The following is a 27423-nucleotide window of genomic DNA, read 5'->3' on the forward strand; positions in this document are numbered from 1 at the left end:
CAGCGGAAACCCCGGATTCGAATCTCAGTCTAGCAATCTGATCGACCCAGATCCTTCTTTCTTCTACACGTTTGATTTGTTAGTCGGTTAAAATATTCATTACTCTGACTACAAGTAGGTTCTGCATTGTACACGTGGTAACACAGGCGATGGACGGCAGGGGAAAAAAAATACAGGAGGTAATTTTCCCTTCTTTGTTAATATATAAAAGTGAACAAGATTTCACAGACACGTACAGTATAATTTATTCAGTCTCGATTCTCTTTCTTGAAGCACAAGTGCAACATTTTATTATTAAGTTATCAACCAAAAGCAGGCAAATAAGAATTTAAGTTATTAACAAATATAAACTATATTGGTTGCTGGAGAGCAAGAGTCAAGATTTTCTTTTACAATGAGGTTTAACCGTGAGTTTTTGTTATTGGTCGAATCATGCTGATACGTGCCATCGCACGTGACAGTCCGTGTAGCCATACGCGAAGTTTAGTCGGTCGCATCCGTTCCTTGGGATTTCTTGTATTATTCATGGGCAAACAAAGGAAAGGATACGTCATTGGTGGCGACGCACCACGGAAAAAACAATAATCCAGGTTCTTTACGATTAACACCATCGATTCCGTGATTATTTCGTCAAATTTTATTCTTTGCATGAAATTACGTACAGTTGTAAACTAACTGTACCGCTAAATGAATTGTACGATAAGTTGTTCGTATCGTTTGAAACAATGGAGACGTAAGCCAGTCGGGGATATTTGTATAAAAATTATTTGAAAAAATTCCGGAATATTTGAGAGGTTTAGATCGAGCGTGAAATTGTTACAAATTTAAACGCAAAAAGTTATAAATTATTGTAGGTTAATCAGTATTATATAATAGAAGCAGCTATAGCGATGATAATGTAATAGTTCTACACCAAGGGATCAAGGATCAAGTATAATTCAATAGAAGGAATATAGTACAATTATACCATGTTATAGTATACTGTACTATGTGTTACTATTACACGGTATAGTGTATTGTACAAACGATAGTACTGCATTCGTATCGAAATAAATTGAAACGACGGTTTGTGTAACAAAAAGTGAAAAATTTTTCGGAGAAGCTAGATCGACCAAATCAGTAATTTGAATTTTGTTTCGTACAGGCGCCTGACGCATAAAACGCACGCATTGTCGTCACGCTCGAATGTCGTGTCGTCACGTATTTATCGACCTCTAAACGGAAACGGAATAATATTATTTCAAACGCGGGCAGACATTCACAGTGGCGATATTACGAACGTTTTGTACGATAATCGCGTCGGGAACGTTGTGTCATTCCATAACTCGATCAGATACCTCGATGAGAAATGGATGATACCAGATGTAATTGTTTCATTCGAGTATATTCGATGAGGCAATTATCTTATTAAAGTAAACCTGTTTCAGGTACATCGTGTGTCTCTTACATTACTTATAGTACATTATTTTTTTTTATTTCTGTTTTTAATTTTGATAGAAACGAGCAAAAAACATGGCCATTAATTTTAATAATCACCATAACCTGTTTAATACGGCAATATATCAATGCCAGTGACCCGTCGCACCTCGTTTGAGTGACCTGCATAATTTTTGCAACGCTTGTGAAAGAAAAACAAATTATTATGCGTATCCAATTGCCACGTACGACTTATCAGGACTGTGAGAAGGAAGATATAGAAGGGGCAGGTGTCTCTGGGCATCTCGGGAAGGCGCCACGGAATGCATTTAAAATGTAAATAAATTAAACTAGTTATTTTAATACTTTGTCACGTATATAATTCGCGTAAAAACTTTTCTAAGACAATCGTTTCATTGTTACGTACAATAAATTTGAGAACAATTTCGATTGTTAACATTCAAATGAAATGCACTATTTTGTAGCAATATTTTATCAAGAGTTTCACGTTTAGTCTAAAACATTGATGACATATTTTATTATTTCTCAAAACTACTATTTTTAGTGTGATACGATGCGACGGATTGTTATTTATTATGAAACAAATATCCAGTTTTATTATGAAACACTAATTTGTAAACAAAGTACGCATTAACCACTGATGGTATTACATCAGTGATAATAGCGCAAGACACTGTTTTTGTTGTTTCGATACTGCATTAAAGTCAATTACAAGAAAATTTGTGGCGGCACTTCTCACACTTACCACCAGAGGGAAACTGACCGCCAACAGTTTCCCGCATGTTTCCGTACCTGTTCCGATCAGTATATATGTATATGATTCCTTACCAGTATCCCGGTGCGTAAGGCAGGGCCTGTTAGGATGCCTTACTGATGATTCTATTAAAGATAGATAAAACGGTCTCCCTTCCTTTTCCCACCCTTCAACATTCTTAAAACCGTCAAAAATTATTCAAAAAGACGAATTTATGGTCTTTTCTTAATTTAATTCTCCCCTGTATCTGTAACTCTTGTTTATTACTATAACTTATAACCATATATTATATTAAGGAAAAATACGTACATATATTTGCCAAGCAACTTGCGTGTACAAGTCCTCTCGATATTACGATATTTGAAAAATGTCTATGGCAAGAAATCGATCACAAAATCATTCTTGAAATCTCTTATTTTTCGTCTCTATGTCTGGCAGCAAGTTCGTGTTATATTTTACGGAAGAGAGCGATGCAGGAAAACGAAAATTTTATCGCGGGTCGCGAGCAATGACATTCGCTTAAGATAAAACGTGTCTTATGTATAAAGTTTCGCATCGTTGCGCGAACTTTTAACGATTACTTTCCACGCTTGAATTTAACGAACTTTTTAACTCGTTTAAGGACGCAAAAAGGAAGGAGAGGAAATAAATTATTTACGCAAATTAAATTTTATTCAGAGTTCGAATTTTTTATTAAAAAAAGAGAACAAATAACTTACGCTTCGTATGTGTTTTATCAATAAAATATTACAGTATTTGCGTTGTACGAGTCAACGAGCCGTATCCGCTTTGAGAAAACAGCAAATTTATACTGTGGCTTACTTGCCCGAAAGGATTAAATAAGCATTTTGTTTCATACGGATTTCTTACGGTTCAAGTAAACTTGAACACATAATCTTAAACGAGATTACTTGAATTCTTTATTCCGATGTTTCGATCAATTTCGAACAACAAATGAAAAATAAATAATTTCTAGTACGTTGTGTGCTTATTAAAAATTATAAATTACGCATAGTATGAAATTATATTTATATCGAATCAATAAAAGCCGATTCGAATAAACGTAGAGAATAAATCATTATATAGTATTCTTATTTATCATCCGTTATTCAAATAAAATGCTGCTGATTTCCAGAAGGGATTAGGCGACAATTTCGCCTAAGAGAGAGCCTGATGGAAGGAAGACGCGAATAATAATACGGGAACTCGAACGTTGAAGATGATACTGTTGTGTAACATAATACAACCGCCACTTTGGGTGTCCCCTATCGAGAACAGAGGTCGCGTCGTTTTCACTGTAACTTTGGTTTCTCACGGTCGAATGACTAGAACACGCCATTTAAATCGACAGATATCACGGACGAACGTAAGAGATAAAATGCTTTGCAAAAAGTACTTTTTCGTTTGTAACTCGGGTGTAGATATTAAGTAATCTATAGTACATGAAACATACGTTGCGAAATTATAAAAATTATAGACCGTAAAGACTACAGTAATGCTGTGAAGAGTTGGTTGTCGATAGTTCAGGGACAGCTCTGAACTTATTGTATTGGGTTGTTCGGAAAGTCATTTCGTTTTCCCAAATGGAGAATATATAATTTAATAAAATGTTTATACACTCAAAAAAAAAATCGTGTTTCATTTTCACCAAAAAAAAAACGAAATGACTTTCCGAACAACCTAATATATATGTATGTAATTAATCTTACGCAAAATATAATTTCATAATAATTAAAAATGAACAAACATATTTTTTTTTACAAATTATACATATAAAAAATGTTGAAAATTAACTTTAGCCTTGGACAAAAATTAATCTACGGTCCAAACTGTATATGCAATCGAATAGCTTATATGGAACTGAGATTCCACGAAAGAGCTAGCGTTTATAAAAGAATCAGATAAGAGTGTGGGAATCCGAACGATCTGCATTGTCTCTTGCACACTCGTGTCTATTCAGTCTGCATAGAGATGTTCTAAAGGCAGAATATACCTTCCTTGTAATAAAAGGTTAAAACTTATAAAATCGTTGTTAAGGTTATTTAAATAATCCAAACTATAATCTCAATAAAAAATAGTGTAGCCTGGCCGTTAATATCTAAATAGAAGCATTTATTTTAGCAATTTAGTAAATTTTACGAATCTCTTCAATTTTGGATGTGAATGAGTCAACTGTTGGGATGCTAATTCTAGAAATACGATAAAAAAATTCGTATCACGCAATATTGACCGAAGCTTGAGCAATGTGACAGCAGTACTAATCAAAGATACTATTTAATTCCAATTGATTCATGATTAATAGATTATTACATCTCAACTAGTAATTACACGCTATTATCTAGAAATGCATGATTTTTTTCCCGAATATACAGGGTGATATCATCAGATGCAAATTCGTTGTGTGTTGGTTCGCTCGTGATCGGGCAATAAAATTGTTATCTTCGTTCCGTTAGTCAAATCAACTCAAGTATAAACGGAGAATCTCTGCGTTTCGTTTTTACACAGAGGATTTCGAGAAAAAACGTTCTCCGTTGAAACTGGCTCGCGGGAAGTTGTAGCCATATTTAAATGAACTTTTTCCACTACAACACCAATCGTAACGAGTATTAAATTGTCTTGTAACTGATAATTAATGTCCACTTCCCTTTAATCGGCAATCTTTGTAGTGTCTCAAAGTATTGAGTTGTTCGGAACGTTATTTCGGTTTTTTTTTTTTTTTGGTGAAAATGAAACACAATTTTTTTAGAGCGTATGAACATTTTATTAAATTATATATTCATCATCAAATTTTCGTTGCATACTGCGCTTTTACAAAATTATTTTCAAGATTCTACGGAGTTCTGACGTTCTTCGAGGCACGTGGTTTCGTGGAAACTGGGAACGTTATAAAAAATTTTGATCGGACTTTTATTTATACATACATACCTATTATTCTAATTATTTATCATGTTAATTATTATATTGAAGAGGACTGAAAAAATAACAATCGAAACATATAATAGAAATTTATCTATTTTTACGAGTAACAATCCCCTTGAATGAAAAAAGAAAAAAAAAATTTTTTTTATTAGTTCCTTTGAAGTTAGTGAAAATTGAAGTTTTTGCTTCTTCGAAAATCATTGTGAAACTCTTCAGTTTTAGCCCGCGAAGAAGACGATCGAAATGTAACGATCGATCCATTGAAATTATCCTGCTTAAAAAGCCATATAAATGCATCGTTTGTTAACTAGGTAATTGCGCTTTCTCGTTGCAGAATACAAAGAAATCCTCCATGGCGTCAGTGGCGAGTTCAAAGCTGGCGAACTGGTGGCTATAATGGGCCCCTCGGGGGCCGGAAAATCGACATTGTTGAACGTTTTGGCTGGCTACACGTAAGAATTTTACAACAAAGTATTATGCATAGTCAAGGCAAGGAACGAATCCACTTGGCTGCTGATTAAAATTCCAGAAACGGGAGACCCGACCTTATTCTTAGTATTCTGAGCGCTTATAGCGATGTGTTCGATCAATTTTATAATTTTACAATTCTACAATTCTACAATTCTACAATTCTACAATTCTACAATTCTACAATTCTACAATTCTACAATTCTACAATTTTACGATTTTACAATTTTACAATTTTACAATTTTACAATTTTACAATTTTACAATTTTACAATTTTACAATTTTACAATTTAACACTTTTACAATTTCATGGTGGACAAACAACATTGTTGGTTACATTACTTTTATTTGAAAGAACGAGTAACATTAACGAATGCAACAAATAATAAGTACCACAAATAACGAGTAATGGATGATATAATAAATTTTATAAAAAAGCTTTCAATTATTATTGAAGAGGGTGGGTGGTTGAGCGCGTACCAACGCAGAAGCACGAAATCAATACCTTACACTTTATTTTGTCAAAGTAGTGCTCGTATGAGCAAATATTCACGCGAGACACTCGAATCCGTCAGTACTTTTCCAAAAAAAAGAAAGATCTAATAATATATGCGAATTAATGAATAAAATTCGACGCGGTCGTTCACGCTGGTTGAACATAAATAGTTGTCGGAATTTTTATGTTATTTAAATTCGTTCTAGTTGTTACTATAATTATTGTATTTGATACACTCGAGCGCGAACATCGATCATCTGCAACGAGTTCTGTTTCATAATCATCGATCGTGTCATCGCATGATTACTATTAAAAACTTGTTACTGACTTCATTATTCATACGCACTCCGATCATAACGCCTCTATCACATGCTAAAGCGATGCACGACACGTTTAAATGCGCTATAACCGTGCCGCCATTGTACGCCAAGGGAACCAACAATCCTTAGGACCCTGAAAAGTGGGTCAGTGTTCTTGGATTTCGTGAACACTTTCACGAATTCTTTCTTTCTTTTTTTTTTATACCTATTGTGTGTTTTACATAGGTGCTTAGTTAGAAAGTCAGTGAAACTTAAAACGTTTAATTCCGTATCGGAAATTTCAATAACGAACAACAAGATAAACGAAGTAAATAAAATGTTGGGCGTGTTAACGAACGTTGAATCGTCGTTCGAGAAAGTAATTATAATATAAAATATTATCGTAGACCTACCAACACGGGTAGTAGACTTTTGATTTCTGGTTCTAGGAACTGGTCAACATTCTGTGCTCGAATTGAAGAGCATTGAACAATACATAAACGGAATCGTGCTTGCACTGCTGCGGTAAATTGATCCTCAGTCCATTTAAAGAGCATTGAATATCCGATTGTGTCGTAACTATAGCTCGTGATCGTTCCATGACCGGAACGTCAGCGTGAATCGGGTCTTAAAATTTGATTCGAATCGTCTTTAGTGGATGACCGATAATTAAGGAAGTGCCTTGAAGGAGGTTCTTGAACCAGGGTCCACGAACCTCTGACAAAAACCAGTATAAATTAAATTCGACTATTTCGATGAAAAATTTCGTTATCGCCAATTATCCATCGCGTTCGAATTTCGAATAATTATTTCTGCGATCCGCGTCGAACGTTTATTGAATCCGTTTTATAAGAAAAATTACGGTTCGAATAGAATGTTATCGTTTATAAATATCGTTTATAAATACCGTTTATAAATATCGTTTATATATATCGTTTATATATATCGTTTATATATATCGTTTATAAATATAATCGATATTTATGTATTTTACCGATGTGACATGTAAAAATATTTTTCTTTCACGAAACACAACAACGAAAAAGGTTGAGAACCCATATTACATTGCGACACTGTTCGTTCGGTAACTTCCAAAAAGTTGCAAATTTATCGAAACGTTTCTGGAACAAATTGAATAGTCGTTGAAATTTATTCACATAGGGTAGTCAAACTGTGTGTCAGCATGAGTACGTGTTTCGCGTGGAATTTCCCGTCAGCAATTCTATACGGGATATCTGTCTAAAGATATACAAGCCAGCGTTGTGATTCACATTGGAAACTAGCCACTGCATCAAAAACGATACGTGCCTTTCATAAAAATTGTAAATCCGTAATTCTAGCTAAAATACAGGAGGAAATGACCATTTAAGACCGTTTCATGACTTGGAAAGAATGTTCCAAGAATTGTAGGAAGTTTTACCGTGTAAACTTAATTCCTTGTACGTTACCTGAATATAGATCTGAAATACTGCAAAGTATACTTGTAAGTATACTTCGAGTACAGAAATCGATGCGAAAGTTTCTGCACAATTCTACACGTATGCAAATGTACATTACATTTTCGTGCGTAACTTAATTACCGAGAAGAACATTTTTGAAAATGTTTCATTTTTTTTTTTTTTTTAATCATCGTGTATAATATTCATTGAACACCGAAATGTCGAATTAACCCGTTTTCTGAGATTATATTGCAATTATTTTCTACTCTCTATTCCTTTTTTCTTTTTTATCACTTTCACTGTATTTTCAAATTATTGTAGAATATTATATTATGAATTTGGTACTTCAAAGTTTTTGGAATTCAAGTAATTATTTATTGTATCGACAAGTCTAATATTAATGAATATAGCTTTTTTTTCTAATTTATAAATAATGGACACCTTGGTAATGAAAAATTGCGGATCTTAATTCAACTCGTTTCGACAAATTATCCAACGTAAATTATTAAAAATTCTGTTGTTAACCCTTTCCGTGCGTTCCACGAAATGAGAATGAAAGATTAGCGTATCATCGTTATAAGTAAATAAAGTAATTAAGTAATTGCTATAATATAGAAAATTTTCAAAGATCAATCGTTGACATTCAATGCTTTTTCTTCAATTTGTCGTTTCTTTTAATTGTCATTGAAAATAATTCGATCGATTAAAGTTTCCAACACGAAGTCGATACAGACTTGGTGCATCGCTTGCACCTACTGTCTCTGTACTGGAATCGTGGATTTCTAGACCTACTAAAATTCAGTGATTATTATTAGAAACAATCACACTTATGTACATTTCTGGCTTGCAATTTACATTCCGACAATCAAAAGTTATCATAACGTTCAAAGGCAATTTAGAGTTTCAATAGACTTCAATGACCGATACAGCGGTGCATCTAACCGCCTCATTGAGAAGTCGAATTATGTTTCAGAGTGAAGGGTGTCCAAGGGAAGATTCTAGTGAATGGAAAATTTCGGGTACCGTACAGCGAGAGATGGAAGAGAACATCGTGTTACATACAACAACAATCGTTAATGAGAACAAGGATCACCGTGGGCGAAGCAATGACGTTAGCCGCTCATTTAAAACTCGGTTACACGATCAGCTCGGCCTACAAGCACACACAAGTTCGTAACGATTGCAATTTGATTTTCAAATAAATACACTTAAAACCACCTTCGATACCGTCTGGCTAGAAGCGTAAATAGTGATCCACCAATATTGAACAGTTGTTCCAATAATGAAAATTAAGTTTCATATTTTTCAGTATATCGTCGTGAGACCATTATCAATCAATTTCTCAGAATCTACCCTAAAAAATGAGTTCAAACACGACCTCATTTGATCCACTTGTACACTTCGAGCGCTAGTGTCGCCGGCGTTGGCGCGAAACAGGTATAATTAAAAGTGGTTCGAACTTGATCGTGTTTGGACTCGTTTTCATCGAGAAAATCTTGCCATTCGATTCGTAATATTTTCACGAAAATATGATAAAATGTACGTAAATTTTTATTTATTACTTTAATCGTGCTAATCGATGTAAACGAGAACAGTGATGGGGATAAGTCCTGTTCATTTATCGAGAATTCGTTTTCCGAAAAAATGAAAAAAGATTTTGTTCGTTGGAATAAGTTATGACGGTGGACTAATTTTGTTTCTTGCAAAACTTTGTTCTTCAGAAAAACAACTTTGAAAATTGCGCGACAGATTTTTACTGCGCTTCAATTTCGAGTCAAATTTTATTCGAGAAGCTAAAAGTACACTCGAACATTTAAACTTAATGTATTTGCAAATCAAGGTGGTGATTTTAAGTGTCTCACTTTGTATATCTCTATAAGACTTAATCTATCTGTCGACAGGTTTTAGAACTGCTCGAAGTGCTGGGGCTGAGCCATTGCTATGACACACTATGTGGAAAACTGTCCGGGGGACAGCAGAAGCGACTCGACGTAGCTTTGGAACTTTTAAGCAATCCTTCAGTATTATTCCTCGACGAACCGACAACTGGTAATTACGAAATCGTTCATGTTTTGAGCGACTGGCTAAACTCTCAAAATATTCCACAAATTTTAATAAATTCCATTCGATATTTAAACAATTTTTTTTTTTTAAACGTGAATTCAAATTTACGGGTTTCGAGAGATCTCAGTCACGTTGGAAACACTGGTTTTTTTATGTTTTTGTAAATTAAAATTTTCTACGACTATTACGTGAAACAAAATTTATAAAAAAAGAGATATTCTTGTTTAACGTGACGCTAATCGCTTACAGCCAACTCATTTCTGATTGGCTGCCATCGAATCTATTATCTGTTGAGCAATTCTATGTTGTAAATTGCAAATTAATCGCGATTGAACGAAGGTCAAAGACAATCACGAATAATCGTCTTAGTGTGATAATGAACATGCACCTAAGAATGCGGAAAATGTTTCGAGCCACGTATTGGCAATCATAGTACTTAGAATCCAAAAACGTTTGTCAATTCTTTCACAGCATCCTTAATGCGTCGTGGTTACATCGTTGCGTTTTTTTTTTTATCGTAGAAGTAGCGGCTTTTATCCTCGACAGGTCGTGCACGTATGTGTGTATATATAATTAAATATTATACTGACATTACGGTCACAGTACACACCTAATGATTGATTAAAAAATTATACCTCCATGATAAAGATAGGAAAGAAAAACGATTGAAGAATGCAAATATTGATGAACTGTTAACAGACGATGTTCACATTTGATTACAAGACGAATGGAAAAATGTTCAGAAGACCGTTTTACACGAGATCGTACAAGGTCTCTGATTGACGAGATATACGCGTGGTGCAACATCTTGTCACAGTTCGTGATGTACAGTTCTGATTATTTCATTTCAATTTTACACATGCTTAAACGCTAACCACACCTTCTGACTAATTCATCAATAATTAATGAAACCAAAAGTAATTTTTATTCGACCTTTTATATAAAAATGATTCTACACTATCAAATTTAAATTCCATACATCGTTAATTATTACATACTATTATGGTAATAGTAATAATACGTCATAATTGAATATTTTATTACCTGTTCAATAACTGTTCGAACCTCCGTCTATAGCAATTTCTTTCGTACAGTACTCGATATTTACGAATGACTCACTTTTGCGCAGTACAACATTCGTCTGTTGCATCTCTGGTGTGTGTTCGTCGATTTAAATGTCGCGTGTCGGTCGTTGGACCGTGGGAAAGCGAAATTACAGCTAGAAGCACGCGACCTTCCTTTCCGATACCTGATACGTACACAGCAGCACTGTCGCGTGTCTTCGATTATTCGATCGAGAAACCGGCATCACGGGTGAAACGTGACCCAGTGTCTCAAACGACTCGAGCAGCTTAACCAATCATATTCTTGTATTCCTAACCAAAAACTAATTTCCGTTTCAGGCTTAGATTCTGCGTCGTGCAGTCAGTGTATCGCCCTTTTGAAGCGTCTCGCTAAAATAGAAAGGCGCACAGTGATATGCACGATACATCAACCGAGTGCGTTGCTCTTGGAGATGTTCGATGTCATTTACGCGGTTGCCGCTGGATACTGCATATACAGGGGTCCGGTGAAATCGTTGTTGCCTCACATGTCCTCGGTTGGAGTTGATTGTCCACCTTATCACAATCCGGCTGATTTTCGTACGTGGTGCTTGTATTGTTTTCGACGTGTTTTTGTAATCGTTTTCACGTGATCAATCATGTCGGAAAGTCGCGTTTATTTAGATGTTTCGGGCCAGTGGATACGTGAACACGTGTGTGCATTGTGTTACAGTGTTAGAAGTCGCGATCGGTGATTATGGAATCAGCGTCGACAAATTGGCAGCTGCCATGGAAACAATGTGCAAGGATGAGAAGCCACTTACTACGTACACGATGAAGCCACCACAGTCAGAAGGTAATTGTAATGTCTACCAACAGGGAACGGTTATAACATATTTTCTTTCCTTTAATCTATTGGTCCCAGTAACTGAATATTGAATAGTGAACGTTGGTTTACGTGCACCTATAGAATATAGTATAAAACGAAAAACTAAAGATGCGTGGTGTTACGACTGTTTATGTTTACAATGGAGGTTCAATAAGATATCAATGTATACATATACCGATGAGAACAGGTTTTGTACACTTTAACGTATCTGCGATATTTTACACATGCTATGTGCATGTTTGCCAGTAAATTAAACACTCTATGTGCTAATAAATGTGTTTGCACATTTGAGTTTTGAGGAAAGCGAAACACTTTTCAACAGAAAGAGAAAAAATTATCGACCATCCGCGCAAGAATGCCACGCGCCGTGCCCCGCATGCCACGAATGGGTGATCGAGTCACTAAAAAAACATAAACAAAGCATATCATTTCAGAGGTCACGCGAGTTTAAAAACGTTCGTAGGCTCCTAATGAAAACATTCGCGAACGATTAGAACGTCATTCCGTTCGTAATTTCTTTTATTGTGTAATAAAAATTAAAACATTTTTTTTATAAATAAATCATTGAAAATTTGTAGTATAATAAAACGTTGATTGATATCGTACAATTATCTACAACGGTAGAATTGTTAATCAACTGAAACTTATCGATACATAATACTTCAACTGACGAACAATGTTAAATTTAATCTGAATTTTATTAACACAGCCAACACCAAAGAACCACCCCCACCTGCAGGGTTTCTCGCGCAGTGTTATCTACTTTACAAGAGACAGTTGCTTTGTCTAAAGAGGGACTACACGTTACTGGTGGTGCGTTTACTGTGCCATCTACTCATCGGTGTAATCTTCGGCTACCTCTACATGGGAAGTGGTTATAGAGCAAACGGAGTCCTGGCTAATTACGTTTACCTTTATGGATCGTTACTACTGATTGTATACACAGGAAAAATGGCCGTCACTCTTGCCTGTAGGTAACCAGTTGGCTACTACCAACAAAATGGTTTATTATACATTTATTATACCCGCATGTTCTCGAAGAATTATCTCGACCTTGTTGCGTTCTTTTTAGACCAGTGTTTCTCAAACCTTACTTTCATGCCGACACCTTCGCACTAATTTCTAAACTATTTGGATTTTTCTCCAACAGTATGGGAAACACTGTTCTAGATTTCTTAATGCAAATAACTCAATCGCATTTCCGTGCAATTTTTTTTTACGTAAAGTCACTTTTCATCGCGTTCAATGATCGGACATCAATTTCAGTTGGAGAACTCTCAATTCGAATCGTAACGTACATCTGTAAATCTCGATTGTTGTTAATGATTTGACCGAAATTATAAACTGTGTATTCCATTTTTTCGGGCCAGGTAACCGGTGTAATCGGATTTTTTACAATTGCTAAATTTCTTTTTGTGGTTGTACACGTTCTCGTTCTAAAGAGAAACGATCTTCGATGAGTCCTCGAAAAATATCGTTGCACGATTGATTGTCTGAGCTCCATAAGTAAAGTCGGTATTCATCGCATCGCACGTGATAAGTGGAAGGAGAGTCGCTGCCCGCGACGAGAAAGTCGAGATGCATTTCTTATAACTCGATTGTTCTTTCGCCGCGTTATTATTGATTTAACGGGACCAACGATTCGAAATCTAGGCCAAGGAACACAACGTGTGCGGTCATACACACGTTGATTCGCAACACTTGGGAGAGTTAACAGTATCTCTAGTGAGCATTTTTTTGCTGACGGAAGGAGGAGGGCGACAGTGAATAGCGTCGCTGCTTAGCAAACGATATATACATATATACATATATACATATATACATATATACATATTATATATACATATATACATATTATATATACATATATATATATATATATAAAAAGAAGTGAAAATAATTATACTAATCATAAATGTTCTAATCTCGTTAGGACATAAATTATGTTACACTACAAACATTTGTGTGCGCCAGAACAATCGTTAGTATCGTGCAACGTGTAAAACGAGCAAATAAAGGATATACTGACATTTTAATTTTGTTTTTATTTTTTAGTTCCACAGGAGATGCGGATTCTCTCGAGGGAACACTTTAATCGATGGTATAAGTTAGCACCATATTATATTAGTATGCTACTAGTGGAAATACCGTTCCAAGCTTCTTGTGCAGCAACCTATTTGGCTGTGAGTTATTGGTTAACAGGACAGCCCGTGGAAACACCTCGTATAATTTCCTTCATGGTTGTTAGCATAGCCGCTAGCTTAACGGCTCAAGCATGGGGCTTTTTTATCGGCGCGACCACGCCAGTAAAGGTAGGAATTTTTGTTTCTATTTTGAGCCAGAATCGATTCTATATTTTTAGCTAGTATATTTGACTCAATTTACATTGCACTTATTTTCGATACACGGGCCAAAATTAGGCACACCAAGAGTTTTTATCGAACGACGGTAACGTTTACATCATACGTACAAAGTTTATACAAAATACACGTTATATGTGTGACATTCTCTCAAAGACCTAGAAATGGATATGGAAAAGTATGTCATGCTTTTATTTAGCACGTCATTCAATCTTATGAAAGATCATCAAGATTATAGAAAAAACAATTGCGACAATGTTTTTTCTTGTGCACTATTAATATTCGATTATTATGCAAAGTTCTAAAACAATACGTGTCTCTTTTTTTATTTTTATTCTATTTTGTACGCTATAATTTTATGATGTATATTCTACCAAATTCGGTAAACCGTGTATACCTATATGACTGGTTACGATTGTTAAGAGTTACGATAAAGCACAAAGAAATGAACCTAACCTTGATTCGCTGCTTATGAAGTCCACGAGTGCTGCAATGGCGTTTAAAAGGCGCACTAGTTTGGTTCAATACATCTTTAACCGTATTGTACCAATTTAATGCATAATGTACGCCAAGGATTGATACGAATTGTAAAAAGTATCGTTTAAAAACTTTCAAAGAAAATAATTTAAACACGAAACACGAAACCTTCTTATGTCAATTTTGTCTTAGCGAAAGATATTTGTCATTCCACGAGTAAAAACCGAAAAGTTCTTCAAAAACGATGTAACAGGTGACTTTTTTTCTGTTTACAGATTGCAGTTTTTGCTGGTCCTATAATCGCGGTATTATTCTCGGTGTTCGGTTTTTGCATTCGTTATATGGACACTCCGCAAATGTTTCGATGGATGTTCCATATATCGTACTTTCGCGCTAGCTTTCACAGTCTTCTGCACACCGTATACGGTTTCGACAGGATGGATTTGAAATGTGATGACTTCTATTGTCACTATAAGAAACCCACGCTATTCCTAAAAGAAATGGACATTGCCGACACGAACGTCGTGAATAATCTTATTCTGATTGTCGGCATTGGTGTGCTCATGCATATATTGACCGCTAGTGCACTCTGGTGTAAACTGAACAGACGATAAAGACTATTCGTTACCGATTTCGGTGACCTAGTTTTGCTTTTGGTCGTTTCGAACTGTGTACCATTCATGTAGCGGTGACATTGGTGGATCGTAAAATTTTTAATATTACATTTTTACGTGTGCTGAATTCTGTTAATGTCTATAATTATAAAATTGTGTTCGCAGTAACGAGAAACTGAAAAATTTGTCCGTACTTACGAGTGAGGATAAAAAGACTTGTTCGAGATCAATACTTGCGCGAGACGCATAGTAACGTGATGTAAAAGTGAAATGAGAAAATGCATGAGACATTTTACGTTTTGGTGGCAACGTGTCGACTTAATCGTGTTATCGGTATTTAAAGCCTCCGGTTTTAGATTTTTTATTACACGTTATTCCATGATTATTGTATTATGGGGCTATTAACTTATTACACGCTTTTTTGTTGAACGTATTTCGTATATAAGTAAACATGCGTAAATAATGAATCGTGAAAGCTTTAAATCACTTACATGTTATAATTTGACATAAATTAATGTTACGTTAACGTAATAAGTATGCACATAATATTTAAGAAGAAAGCATATTTTTGTATTACTTTTCGTACTAGAATATTCTTAACTATCTCACGATAATGATGATTATCGTAAAGTTGATCGTAATTAAGATGTACTAATTTTAATTATCGTATTGTTGTATCACGGCACTGAACACATCTGTGAGATGTAATTAGAACTGAAAAATATAATTAAAATAAAAGTTCAAAAAACTCGCTTGTGCCCAACTGCCTGTACAATAAAAATCTTTTTTATGCAAGCGATAATGATAAATTAAGCATATAACACACACAAACTAAATGTTATATTATTCTGATTATAATATTAAATGACAGGGCATTGTGTATTATTTTTGTTTAACGTAATCGTGATAATTTGAATTATCACGTTTTTTAGGTAAATTTAATTGAATAAAACAGATGGTAGTTATTTTTCTAAGTACCAGATCTGTATAGCAAAATTGTTGGATTCTTTCCAAAATCTTTTTACATTATTAGTATGATAGAATCATACATGATGTATTTGTTACAGATATTTGTGAAATTAACAAAATAACAATTTGTTAAATATAATTACAAAAGTAGAAATGAATAATCTATTTAAAAGGATCAATCCAACAATTTTAAATGTTAGTCAAAATAAATCCTATTGCAACTAAATGTGGAGAATGGTTCCAAATTAATATACAGGGTGCCTTGTAATTTTTCACTTTGTAAATGTAAATACAAACAGAAACTTTAATTTTACAATTTACACTTCAGTTTGGATAGAAAATTCCATTTCCTATTCACTGAAATAAGGTCACCCTGTATATCGACGATAAAAATGGAAAGTTAAGCTATTAAATTTTTTTTGATTTTTACTTTTTACAATATTTATTGCTGTATGAAATAAAAGTGTTTATCAGTAATTAATGTGTTGAAACAAATTTTTTTCTACTCGTCTATATTCGATTAGATTTCCTACAAATGAGAGTATCTACAAACACGCAGATACAAACCTATTTAAATAAAATGTACTTCACTTCCTCGTTATTAAGAAAAGTTGATACTTAATCAACATTCAAAAAGTTATACGTGCAAAGCTTTTAACAGAGTATGTGTTAGTTAATCTAGAGAGTAAATAATGTCACTTTATAGAGTCTTGTTAAACCTATCTCAGTGGACGACATCTTTCTAATATAAATATTATAGTTAGTATTATAAAACCTGTTAGGGATGCACGATTATGTCAAAATCTATTCAATAAACGTTCGTGTACATTTTCTATTAATGGGGTATTCTTGTCTAGAATTTAAAAAGAATTTCTTTTTTTTTATTGCTTTCCCTTAAAGTACATGTCGTCCAAAATATGTTTGCAACAAGATTTCTTTGAATTTGTAATATTTACGAATTACGGCCGTTTAAAGAACACAACTGACAGTTGTAGTGGACTTTAAAGTAAACGTCAGCAAACGTGCCGTTATCGCAAGAACTACGGTTTCTAAAAAGTATTTATTCTTTTATATTTTTTTAACATGTTATAAACGCAAAAAACCAAAAGAAACGATGTTTGAACTTCAAAGTGTTGCCATGTTTTTAATTATCAAGATTTTTCATTTTTAATGGTTCACACTATAGTCATATTCGTACAGAACAAGATACCATTTTGTTTGTTTATTGCAGATTGAAGGAATGGTCGGATTTTTGCACGTCTACAAGACACTTTTCTTTATAATACTTTTTTCAGCCAAACATAGTTCGTGTAATTTTTATTATTTTGAGTTAAAAAAAAATAATTTTGTATAGTTTAAGTGTTAGTAAATATGTGTGCTATAACCCATACACAAAAAGGTTTACAGCTTTTTTTCTTTAATTCTGAAAAGCCGAAAAAATCGCATTCTAGTCAAGAATACCCCTTTAAGTGTCAAGAACTTTTTACGTTTCTCCCTTATAAGCATACATCTTTCAAAGCCATTTTTGAAATTTATTAGTCTTTTTAAATAATTATCATTCATTGAAAACACAGTGCATCGGTTCAGAAAGGAAGACACTGTTTATATGTTTACTTTTTATTGTACGCCGTGTTCAATCTGTCTCTACGCTCGGATACATTATTAATTTTTTCGTTTTTTTTTCTATTCCTTTTTTTCTTTTTTTTTTTTTTTATTTATATCATATACAGATAGAACGCTAATACAATTCCCACGACCTAATTCATTCAACAGGTATATAAAGTGATCGGGGAAAGTGATAATTTCATTTTGCATAAATTACACATTTTTAAGTTAAAACTATCATTTGCTTCGCGTGCGCGCGCGCAAATCTGTTTTAAGATAAATAAAATTTCTAGGAAACGAATTTCAAGAGATCATATGAACACTAGATCTTGAACGACGAATTACCTCTACAAATATACATACATATCGGTGTTTCGTCGAACGTTCATTGTTGTTTCGCTGATTGTAAACGCAGAAGAAAAACAGAGGAAGTGACGGAAGAAACATACAAACGTGTATCGTACTTAGAAAACCATTTAAAACGATACAGAGTATTAATATGATTCTAACGCTGACGAAGAACGAACTTACGGCTCTGCTGTTGGTGTCGCACGCATCGTTAAGTCGTTTTTATTTTTGTTACAAATTTTCATAGACTAAGTGGTGGTGAACACGTGCGCAATCGAGTATGTACTACGATTTATCAGTGGTGCTCTGCTTAAAAATGACTTACACGATACGCCACCTCAGAAGGATCAACAGTCGTGATGTTTATCCTTGGCTTTTGTGAAACTGTGCACACTTAAATTACGAATTCTCTGGAAATGTTTAAAATAACCGATAGCATATAATAATCTATAAATTACATTAATCCATAAAGATATACAATTATTAAAATTACATCATTCTGATAGAGATTATGTCCCATAGTACTATTGTACTGACATGATTTATATACTGTGACTTTTTATAGCATACCTTTTATAATGTATTAAGTGAAAATAGGAAGAAAAAGAGGAATATTCTATATTAATTGATTCACGTACCACTACTGTAGCCTTCTGAATATGGTTTATCATAATGAATAGCTCTAAATACACTTCTACTGATGCTTCCACGAGCATGTTACAGTTAAACGTGATCCTTACTCGAACTTACGCAACGCAAACTGCCAAAAGTTTTCAATGTTAGATGCTTATCCGTAAAACAAAGTAAAAAATGCCATTTAGACTACACACATGGGCTGATCGCTTAAAAACACATCTCATTTGATATCTACGTTTTGTAGATATATACAGAAATATCTTGTAGACTTTATTGTTTCTTTGATCCTTATCGCTTGCTGAACAGTGCCTTCAACAGCTTGCCGAACTTGCTATGTCGTACGTTAACAGCTTGTAAATACAAGGGGTAAGAAAACCTCTACGTACCATTTTATAAGACAAGATCTTTCTCGGTCTGTATTATCTCCTAGTTATGTGACAAACGATTAAAAACTCGAATATGCTTATTTATAATCACGAAAGGAACGCGTTACATCGACACACGATTCATCGTCGCGATATCATTAATACTTTAGTTTTTTTTTTTAATGAGACATCAAATTCGCAACTGAAGACGAATTCCTTTTAATATTCTAAAATGAGTGTAAGCAAAAATAAATGGTATACTTAACAAAAACGGAAGTGCGATACCGATAAAAAAAAGTCGATGTTGAAATATTTTTAAAGAAACGAAATAAAGATGATAAAAGAAACGCGAAAAGGAACGAAGACGAAGAGAAAAGTAGAATTTGTCCATTCGGTCTATTCCGAATGATTACTTTCAGAAAAGACCAAATTAGTAGGTACATTGTTCGTATATATTATTTACAGCGACTGAATATTACTTGTCTCTATTAATTATTTACATCGAACCGTATATAATTTTGTTTTAATCACAATATTTAGACTGTTTCACCTTTCTTTGCGCCTCGGATTCATCCTCCGTGCCGTACAGATGATACCGGTGCTTCATTTCGGTCGCAACAGACTTTAATGAAACCAATTGAAACACAAAAATCAACGTAAGCACTCGAATCATTTATGAATAATGGTAAAAAAGAGTAATTAAAAAAAATAATAATAAAAATAAAAATAAATAAAAGTGCGACAAAAAGCGAAGAAAAAGCAAGGTGAATCGTTTCGAACAATCAAGTATTTCTCGTAGTCAAATTAGTTTAACACTAAACTCACCAGACGTGAACGCACTCTTTTTGGCATATCTTCCTGTAAGCTATAAATCTCGTTTCGCTTCAGCACGAGCTGCGAACCATCTTCGAAAATGACCTAAAAACGCAATTGGAAATTGAAGATAATATAGAATTAATCTAGAAGAAATTAAGTGAATATACTCACAGTGTACATGATTCTATGATTCGTACCCTCAAAGATACCATCGTATAAATTCTCATCCGTCCACTTTACGATCACTGCTGCTCCTTGTTGTGGTGGATTTCCTGGATCATAATTCTACAAAAATGAGAAAGGAAATTAAAAGAGATTTTAACAAAACGTACATATAATTTAAACGCAACGGAAACGCGGACGAAAATATTATAAGTATATGTGTCTACCGTTATATCTGATGGATACAAATCTTCACTGAAACTATCATCACTAAATGTGACCATGTAAAACAGGGTATCGTGTATAGAGTCTACTTTGGCCTTGTAATATCTTGTATTACGATGTTTCGCCCAAACAATTTCTCCTTGTCGAATTGTCGGAACTTTTTCTTTTCCATCGTCATGCCCATCACACGTTACCTGAATGCAATTCTAGTTGTTATTTCATCTTACATTCGTATCGATCCTCGCTCGCGCATGCTTATTGTTTTTCAGATACCTGAAGCTCTGGTGAATTGTACACCGGTATTGTAAACGTTGCGCCGGAAATAAGACCGCACGAAGGATGAAATAGATTGCTGCACTGGCTACAATTGAGACACGCTCCGTCCTTTTGACCGCAATAACAACACTGCTGGTTAACGATGTCAGGTCTGATGGTTAACACATTAATTGGATCCTTATTGATAGCATCTTTAAAAGTGACACCTGGCAATAGAAGGGCACATAATATATGCGCCCAACTACTATCGCTGGTACGTTTAAGTGCACCGCCGCGCATGGGGCATAGGCAACACATCTGTGGAATGATAAATGGATGAGGAGAATACTTATCGTTGGTTGCTATAAACAAAGATATATAAAGATACCCACCACCTGTGTTTTACCAGCTCTACATCTATCACACGCCCAATTTCGTAGATCCGTAGGCAATACGGTAATCCCATAGCACGAGGCATGTACAGTCACGTGACATTCTCTGCAACGCAGCACCTTATCGTTTTCCGGTTCGACGATTTGTTCTTTTGAATTCGCAACGAAAACGCTCGCGGACACCTAAAAAATATGGTACGTATTCGAACAAGCTTTTAAAGGTACCACGGTATAATGTTATTGGGTTCAAGGTATTCAACAAGACTCACCCATATCGGTGAACTCTCTGGTAAAACGGTGGGTTTGCAATATTTCCAGTCCGGTGGCATTAATCGGCCGTGTCCGTTACAACTTGAAGTGAACGGCGCGCAGATTGCGCAGTGGGAAATTTGAGCACTCCAATAGTCGTTGAACGCCTGCAGCAAATCGTTATTTGGTACACTGGGGTACAGCATGTCGGATATGTGACCTGGTATCATCGACACGCGATGGGAAATGGACGGTGATTTGTCCATGGTAGTAGGGGTGACTATAATCGAATCATCCAAATTCAATGATGTGATTGTGACCTTAGGTTCGAAGATGTCTTTTTTTCTGGTGGTAGCTTTCTTCAATTTCTCTTTCGATTTTCGCCTTGACATCGTCAACTTTATTGGCTTCAGTGGCGGCATATGCGCGTATATATTCTCCGAACTCTTCTGTACACTCTGACCTTGCAGTTTGTCTATAGAATCTATCATATTTGGAAATTGTTCTTGTTTTAGGGGCGAAATAGTGACAGTCTTTTGCGAAACCTGAAAATCTGACACGGAGTGATGCGCACCGTACTGCGCACCAGCGTCCAAACCAGCTACATTTAAACTCTTACCAGATGGGCCAACTTCCAACGGATTGTCCACTTGAGTTGATACGGTTTTCAAATTATTGATGATCGTACCTGTACTCTTGAACGGTTTTCTACTACACGTTTCTTCTTTCTGGTTCAAGTTTTTCTTCACAAGTAGCTGATCTTGTGGTTTCGTCACGATCTTCATAAACGAAGAACCTGTCGTGGTCGGAGTAGATTTTTGCAAACACTTTTTGTTGAAGTCTATCATCATCGAAGACTGAGAATTTATGGAGACATTCGTGCAGTTTGAAGGTGAGGCCAAGAAAAACGTGCTATTGTTCGATAGACCCAACGAAGAAGACGAGGTGGCCGACATTTGAGAAGCATCTAGCTTCATGATCTGCTGCTTGTCGTCCATGGAATTATCTTTCGAAAAGAACAAACCATTGTTACTGGTTGGAAGTTGCCAGAATTTTGTCGCCATCATTTTTGACGCATCAGTCGTGGATCTCTTTCCAAGGGTTCTGACGTCCGTACTTGTCCCGCTTATACTGTGACAGGTAACGGATTGGGCGAGCGGCTGGCCTAATACTGTACTCTTCGTGAAAAAGCCTTCTAAGCGTGGTATTTGAATAGCACAAGAAGTTACAGGTTTCGGTACTTCCAGACTCCTCGGATCATTTACTGACTCCTGCGACGCAACTTCTTTCTGGAGAATCGGTGGGTTAGAGAAGCTTAAGTTTGTATTCAGAAACATGATCCCTGAATTGGAGAGTTTGGGCTCCTGAGGTTTGGCAATAGGCCAAGTCTTTGGTAAAACTACTATGCTATTCGATGATGGACATGTGTCTTTCTCTTCTCCTACTGACTTATCAGAATCAACCTTAGGAGAGACTTCAGTGGCAGATATGTTGTATGCTGACTTTAATACACTCAATCGAGGAGCTTTTATGATATCTTTTTTAGAATAGTTAGGTATAGATCTTTCTGTCAGCATTGTTCCCACACTTTTACAGCTGGTGTAACTCGATGGCTTTGTTTCTTGTATCGTGATCTTCATATCATTGCCAATGTATTCAGACTCCACAGCTTTATCGATTTTAATAGGCTTCAACTGATCCAAAGAAGAAATATTTTTTAGCAAAGGTTGTTTAGCAAATGTTGGCTTAATGCCGGTGACGTTGGTTTTCTTGGTGCTTTTTGCATATAAGTTCGTTCGTTCGACTGTAGGATTTTCAACTAATTTTTCGACTCCTTTTGTACCGCCATACATGGAATTTACGATCTGCCCAGTATTTGTAACACCTAGAATAGTTTTATCATTGATTGGTGTCATACTGATTTCATTACTGGTGAAAATTATGTTTTCTGGTAAATGATTTCCTTTTCCTTGACTATTAGAAATATCCTTCATGGTAAAAGATTTATGATTTATGCTCGGCATAGCCATAAGTTGTCGCTGCACATTAGCGTCAGATACGTCCAAGGGTTCACTGGTATCGAAGATAGATATATTTAAATGTTTACTTTTCCTTTTATTTGCATTTCTTGGTCTCGCCTTCTTTGGCTCTCCAGACTTTGAACGCTTCTTCTTCTTTTTAGCAGGTTTGTCTGTGGCTTCTGAAAAATCAGAAATCTCTTCCACTTTTACACTTTCAATGATGTTGTCATTAGGTATTATGATATTGGAACCTCCTTGATCGTTATCTTCTAAATGACTGCTTTGCTCTGGAAATGCAGGGGATAAAAAGTTTAAGCTGTCATCTGCTTCTACTTTTATTTCAGTCTTCACTACCACATGTTCGGTGATACTTTTATTAGAATCTCTTTTGGACTTTGATTTGTCAGTATTTTTTTTCTTCCGTTTCCGGCTCTTTTTACGATTGTAACCATCATCATATACAGTAGCCTCGTTCACATCTATGATAAAGATAATTGATGGTTTAGAAATAAGTTGCAGTATTATATTATATTATATTATATTAAAAAACACAAATATAGTAGCAAAGCACATAGTAGATAGATATTTTACCCATTTCTCCTGCTTTCAGCCAAATGTCTTCTAAAACTTCTAATTGCTGTTCATCTGGTTGATCATCTGCTTCTTCTAATTCAAGATCTTGTAAAACTTTTTTTACATCTGGTGGAATATCGGGACGGTTTACTAACTCTTCCATATCAACGTCGGGATTTGTGGCCATAATATTTTTCTTTTTATGTATTGTGTGCCGCTTATTTTTGGGAGCTGCACTTAAGTAGCTTTGTGGCAATTGTCCATTACTGCTGTTACTGCATAAAAGATCCATCTGAGAGGGCATAGGTGCAGCTGTTTGCCTAGGATCCTCGGGATGTGGTCCAATATCTTCTCCACGTAACCACAATTCATATCTATATTTTTTAAAAAATTAAGGTATTGTTTTTAATGTTACTGTAATACATAACTTCTAATCAGTATACACTTTAAAACGAATATTTTAATTACCTTTCTGGTTGGAAACGTTTCACAAAGGTGTCCATAGATATTTTAACCATATCTTTACTGCAGGTACATTGTGTAGCCCTTTTACCATACTCCACCCATCGTGGTGCAGCAAAATTAGTAGATTCAGCACAATTGAATCCGTGATTGAAGCCAGCATGATAACCATATGGGAAAGTAATCATTATTTCTCCAGCTTCTTGCGTTATCTAAAAGAAACGAAACGTATTAACTATACTTCTAACTTCGGTAGTTTTGTAAAAATCCGATTCAAATACACTTTTACATTAAAAGGCAATTTAAAACTTACTTTATTGCATGGAATAGAATATTGCCTTAATATTTGAGGAGAAATGAGAGACATTTTGTGACGCAGAAAAGCTGGACAACTTTGATAACTCGGAGGGAAGAAACCACTAGCAAGTCTTTCCAGTCTTCGTCCATGTTCTGGTGGTATAGCGTACCATGTTTTTGGAGCTCCAAAATGTAAATAATTGATCGAATACAGATCCATGTCTTCCGTATGCCATGCAAATGTTGTTTTCCACATTCCAAAATACAAATATGCTGTGTTAACACCATCGATAGATATACCATAATCTTTGTTTACATAATCAAGAATTGTTCCTAAATGATTAATGTTCCATTCTTTTACATCTGGATCAGTTAATGAACCAGAAACATCTGCTCCATATATAGGTGCCACGTATGTTATATTTTTCCAATATTTCCTTTCCAAATCTTCGTAATCAAAGTGACGAGGAGTATTATAACGTTCAGAATTAGCTAACTTGCTATATTCTTTGACTGTCATAGACTTCTTTTGTATGTTAATTTGCTGATAAAGACCCTGTTTACCAGTAACCACTTGACAAATTGGAGCAGGAATAGTCAGATTTAAATCATCTAAGTTATAGCCTCCTTTCCTTGGAACCCATTCAGGAGGTGGAATTACTTTAGCTAAACCTGCTTTATGTGCACCTTTACTTTCCATATATTCTACATATTTAGTAAAATCCTTGAACTCTTCATATGTAGGTCTGAAGACCTGAATGCGGGGAGTCCCCCTTGAAATGTTGCTGACCATTTTAATTCCAATTTTTGCACCTACAAAAGAAAAGTACAAATTAAACTTTGCAGTTAATGAAAACATTTCAGTTGCAACTCAAAATTGTAACAAACAAATATCAATTTAATCTATAATGTACACAATTGTTTATAAAACATTTAACATACTATTTAAAATTATCGACAGATAAATATATTAAAAGTAATAACCATAGACACAGATCCTTTATAACATAAACCAGATCTTAAGTGAGAACCGTGACACGTAATAATAAACACGAAATCAAAACATTTCGTATATATGCAGTATACACGGTAATTGTGTCGTCAGTAGAAATATTTGTAAAACATTAAACTTACAGAAGAAATCGTAACCATGCCTGAAACAGGTCAAATCTATTGCACGTAAATTTTATGTTTTTACGAGTAACATTCAAAAAACGAGAGAATGCGAGCGAGGTGCGGATGTTTTTAGAACGAAACGTGCCGGAGGTGCATAAACAAAATGGATGGTACCTATTGTCAAGAAGTACCTCTTAAAATAAACTAATCTACAATACTTTGTTATTTGTTGAGAAACAAATCAACGTGTTCCAAGAAAATAAAGAAACTGTAGCTATCAATGATTTTTATCACATGTTTGTCTCTTCAAGAGGGTTTTTATAGTAAAAACGATGGTTGGTCGCAAAATCTCGTGCTGGCAATAATATTGACCGACACAAATTTTCCCGTTTAGAGCTGCACAATTTTTCACATTGTCGTCATTCAGCACGATGCATTACTTACGCCGAAATTAGACACGAAAATCACCTTTCTTGTATAAACCTCATGTTCATCCAGATATTGTCGTTGATCTTACAATTTGACACATTCACCGCTGTACCCCGCGCGTCACACAAGACCAATAAAGATGGCGTTCAACGCTCTATCAGTTCCAGACGCCAGAGCAATCACGCATGCGTGAAAGCGGCAAATTTAAATTTCTGTATTTTGTCACGTACGTTGTTTTTCATTGATATTATCATAAAAATCCTTCGTTAAAGACAGTTTAGAAGAAGTAGAGATTCTTATCATAAATGTTCTCATCTATAGAAGTACACTACAGTAACTGGCACACCATAAATTAAGTTATACATTTTGTGCACTAATAATTAACGGGATATATTCTTGTTTTATAAATATATCGGTACTGTAATTACATAAATTAAAGAAAGAATAATCTACGGAGAAAATGGTAATTGATTATATGTTGTATACTAAAACTTATATACATATATGAATTCTAAATTTTTATACGGTTTCCTATAAATTTACCTCATCAATATAAATATGTAACTATATTTAGTATGTATTTATATTCAATTTTTTTTTTAAATAAATAATTTAGTACTTCTTGTCATTTTGGAAAGAAATCTTGATTTAATACGTTAATAACCAATTTCCAAAGAATTTTTTATACTATAATATAGCCTATATGTTTCCGTGCTCAATGCTTAAACTATTATATTTAAAGCATTGTACAATTAGTTATACATGTACATAAAAAAATCAGAATAGTTGCTGCAATATCGGTTTACATAAATTAGTACCTCCACCTAGCGATACAAAAGAAAACTATTTTTCTATAAATTTAAACATTTTAACATATGAAAGTAGAGAGAATGGATATTTGACGTGCTGTACAATTATAAACGATATATAAAATACATAAACGAGATAAAAATATAGACGAGATAATACACATTACAAGAATTAGTGTTATACAATCTGAAATACCGACATCGTAAATATCAATGGACTTTAAGCCATTTCTTCGTTCAAAAATAATAGCTCCAATCGGTAAAAATGTGGTAATAAGTTCTATCAATCGTAACAGATGGAACTTGCAAAATTCATGAAGTCGATATTTCAGATCGTATAACACTAACTCTCGTAACACATATTATCTGGTCTGTATGTCGATTGTAACACGAACTTGCGTAAGATAAAACATTTATACTATATCTTATTTTTT

General features: G+C 34.7%; 2 protein-coding genes across 7 annotated transcripts in view; one reads left to right on the forward strand and one right to left on the reverse strand.

Annotated features, from left to right (window-relative positions):
- Window positions 1–16055, forward strand: part of LOC143148747 (ATP-binding cassette subfamily G member 4) — a 30606-nt gene extending 14551 nt beyond the window's left edge. Inside the window, exons 1-10 of one of the 5 annotated variants that reach the window (XM_076315396.1) lie at window positions 1654–1752; window positions 3327–3557; window positions 5445–5562; window positions 8787–8982; window positions 9715–9862; window positions 11281–11520; window positions 11654–11776; window positions 12519–12779; window positions 13865–14121; window positions 14922–16055. In XM_076315396.1, the coding sequence (XP_076171511.1) occupies window positions 5507–5562; window positions 8787–8982; window positions 9715–9862; window positions 11281–11520; window positions 11654–11776; window positions 12519–12779; window positions 13865–14121; window positions 14922–15260 (1620 nt within the window). In that variant the 5' untranslated portion in view covers window positions 1654–1752; window positions 3327–3557; window positions 5445–5506 and the 3' untranslated portion in view covers window positions 15261–16055. Of the gene's footprint in view, window positions 1–1497; window positions 1753–3326; window positions 3558–5444; window positions 5563–8786; window positions 8983–9714; window positions 9863–11280; window positions 11521–11653; window positions 11777–12518; window positions 12780–13864; window positions 14122–14921 lie in introns of those variants that run through there. The other 4 variants (XM_076315395.1, XM_076315397.1, XM_076315393.1 and 1 more) reach the window with 4 other exon arrangements.
- Window positions 16056–17919: 1864 nt separating this feature from the next.
- LOC143148746 (lysine-specific demethylase 4C) lies at window positions 17920–26318 on the reverse strand. 2 transcript variants are annotated; one of them, XM_076315391.1, is made up of 11 exons: window positions 26196–26318; window positions 24652–25448; window positions 24345–24550; window positions 23895–24250; window positions 21303–23782; window positions 21034–21216; window positions 20660–20959; window positions 20389–20580; window positions 20171–20284; window positions 20009–20101; window positions 17920–19805 (listed from the first exon to the last, which is right to left on the reverse strand). In XM_076315391.1, the coding sequence occupies exons 2-11, from the start codon at window positions 25426–25428 to the stop codon at window positions 19707–19709; spliced, it is 4800 nt and encodes a 1599-aa protein (XP_076171506.1). In that variant the 5' UTR covers window positions 25429–25448; window positions 26196–26318; the 3' UTR covers window positions 17920–19706. The 2 variants fall into 2 exon arrangements, with proteins under 2 accessions (XP_076171506.1, XP_076171507.1); XM_076315392.1 differs by having other exon boundaries at window positions 26220–26298.
- Window positions 26319–27423: the final 1105 nt, after the last annotated feature.

Source organism: Ptiloglossa arizonensis, chromosome 6 (assembly GCF_051014685.1).
Source record: "Ptiloglossa arizonensis isolate GNS036 chromosome 6, iyPtiAriz1_principal, whole genome shotgun sequence".
In the NCBI taxonomy this organism is placed as follows: Eukaryota; Metazoa; Arthropoda; class Insecta; order Hymenoptera; family Colletidae; genus Ptiloglossa; species Ptiloglossa arizonensis.

What these genes read in the sequence shown, in the direction of transcription:
- LOC143148746 (XM_076315391.1), bottom strand. Translation starts at nt 25,428, where the DNA reads ATGGTCAGCAACATTTCAAGGGGGACTCCCCGCATTCAGGTCTTCAGA. An exon ending in GAGCTGGTAAAACACAGGTG is followed by an intron (nt 20,960 to 21,033) that starts GTGGGTATCTTT and finishes ATCATTCCACAG; the next exon opens with ATGTGTTGCCTATGCCCCAT. An exon ending in ATCATAGAATCATGTACACT is followed by an intron (nt 20,102 to 20,170) that starts GTGAGTATATTC and finishes TTGCGTTTTTAG; the next exon opens with GTCATTTTCGAAGATGGTTC.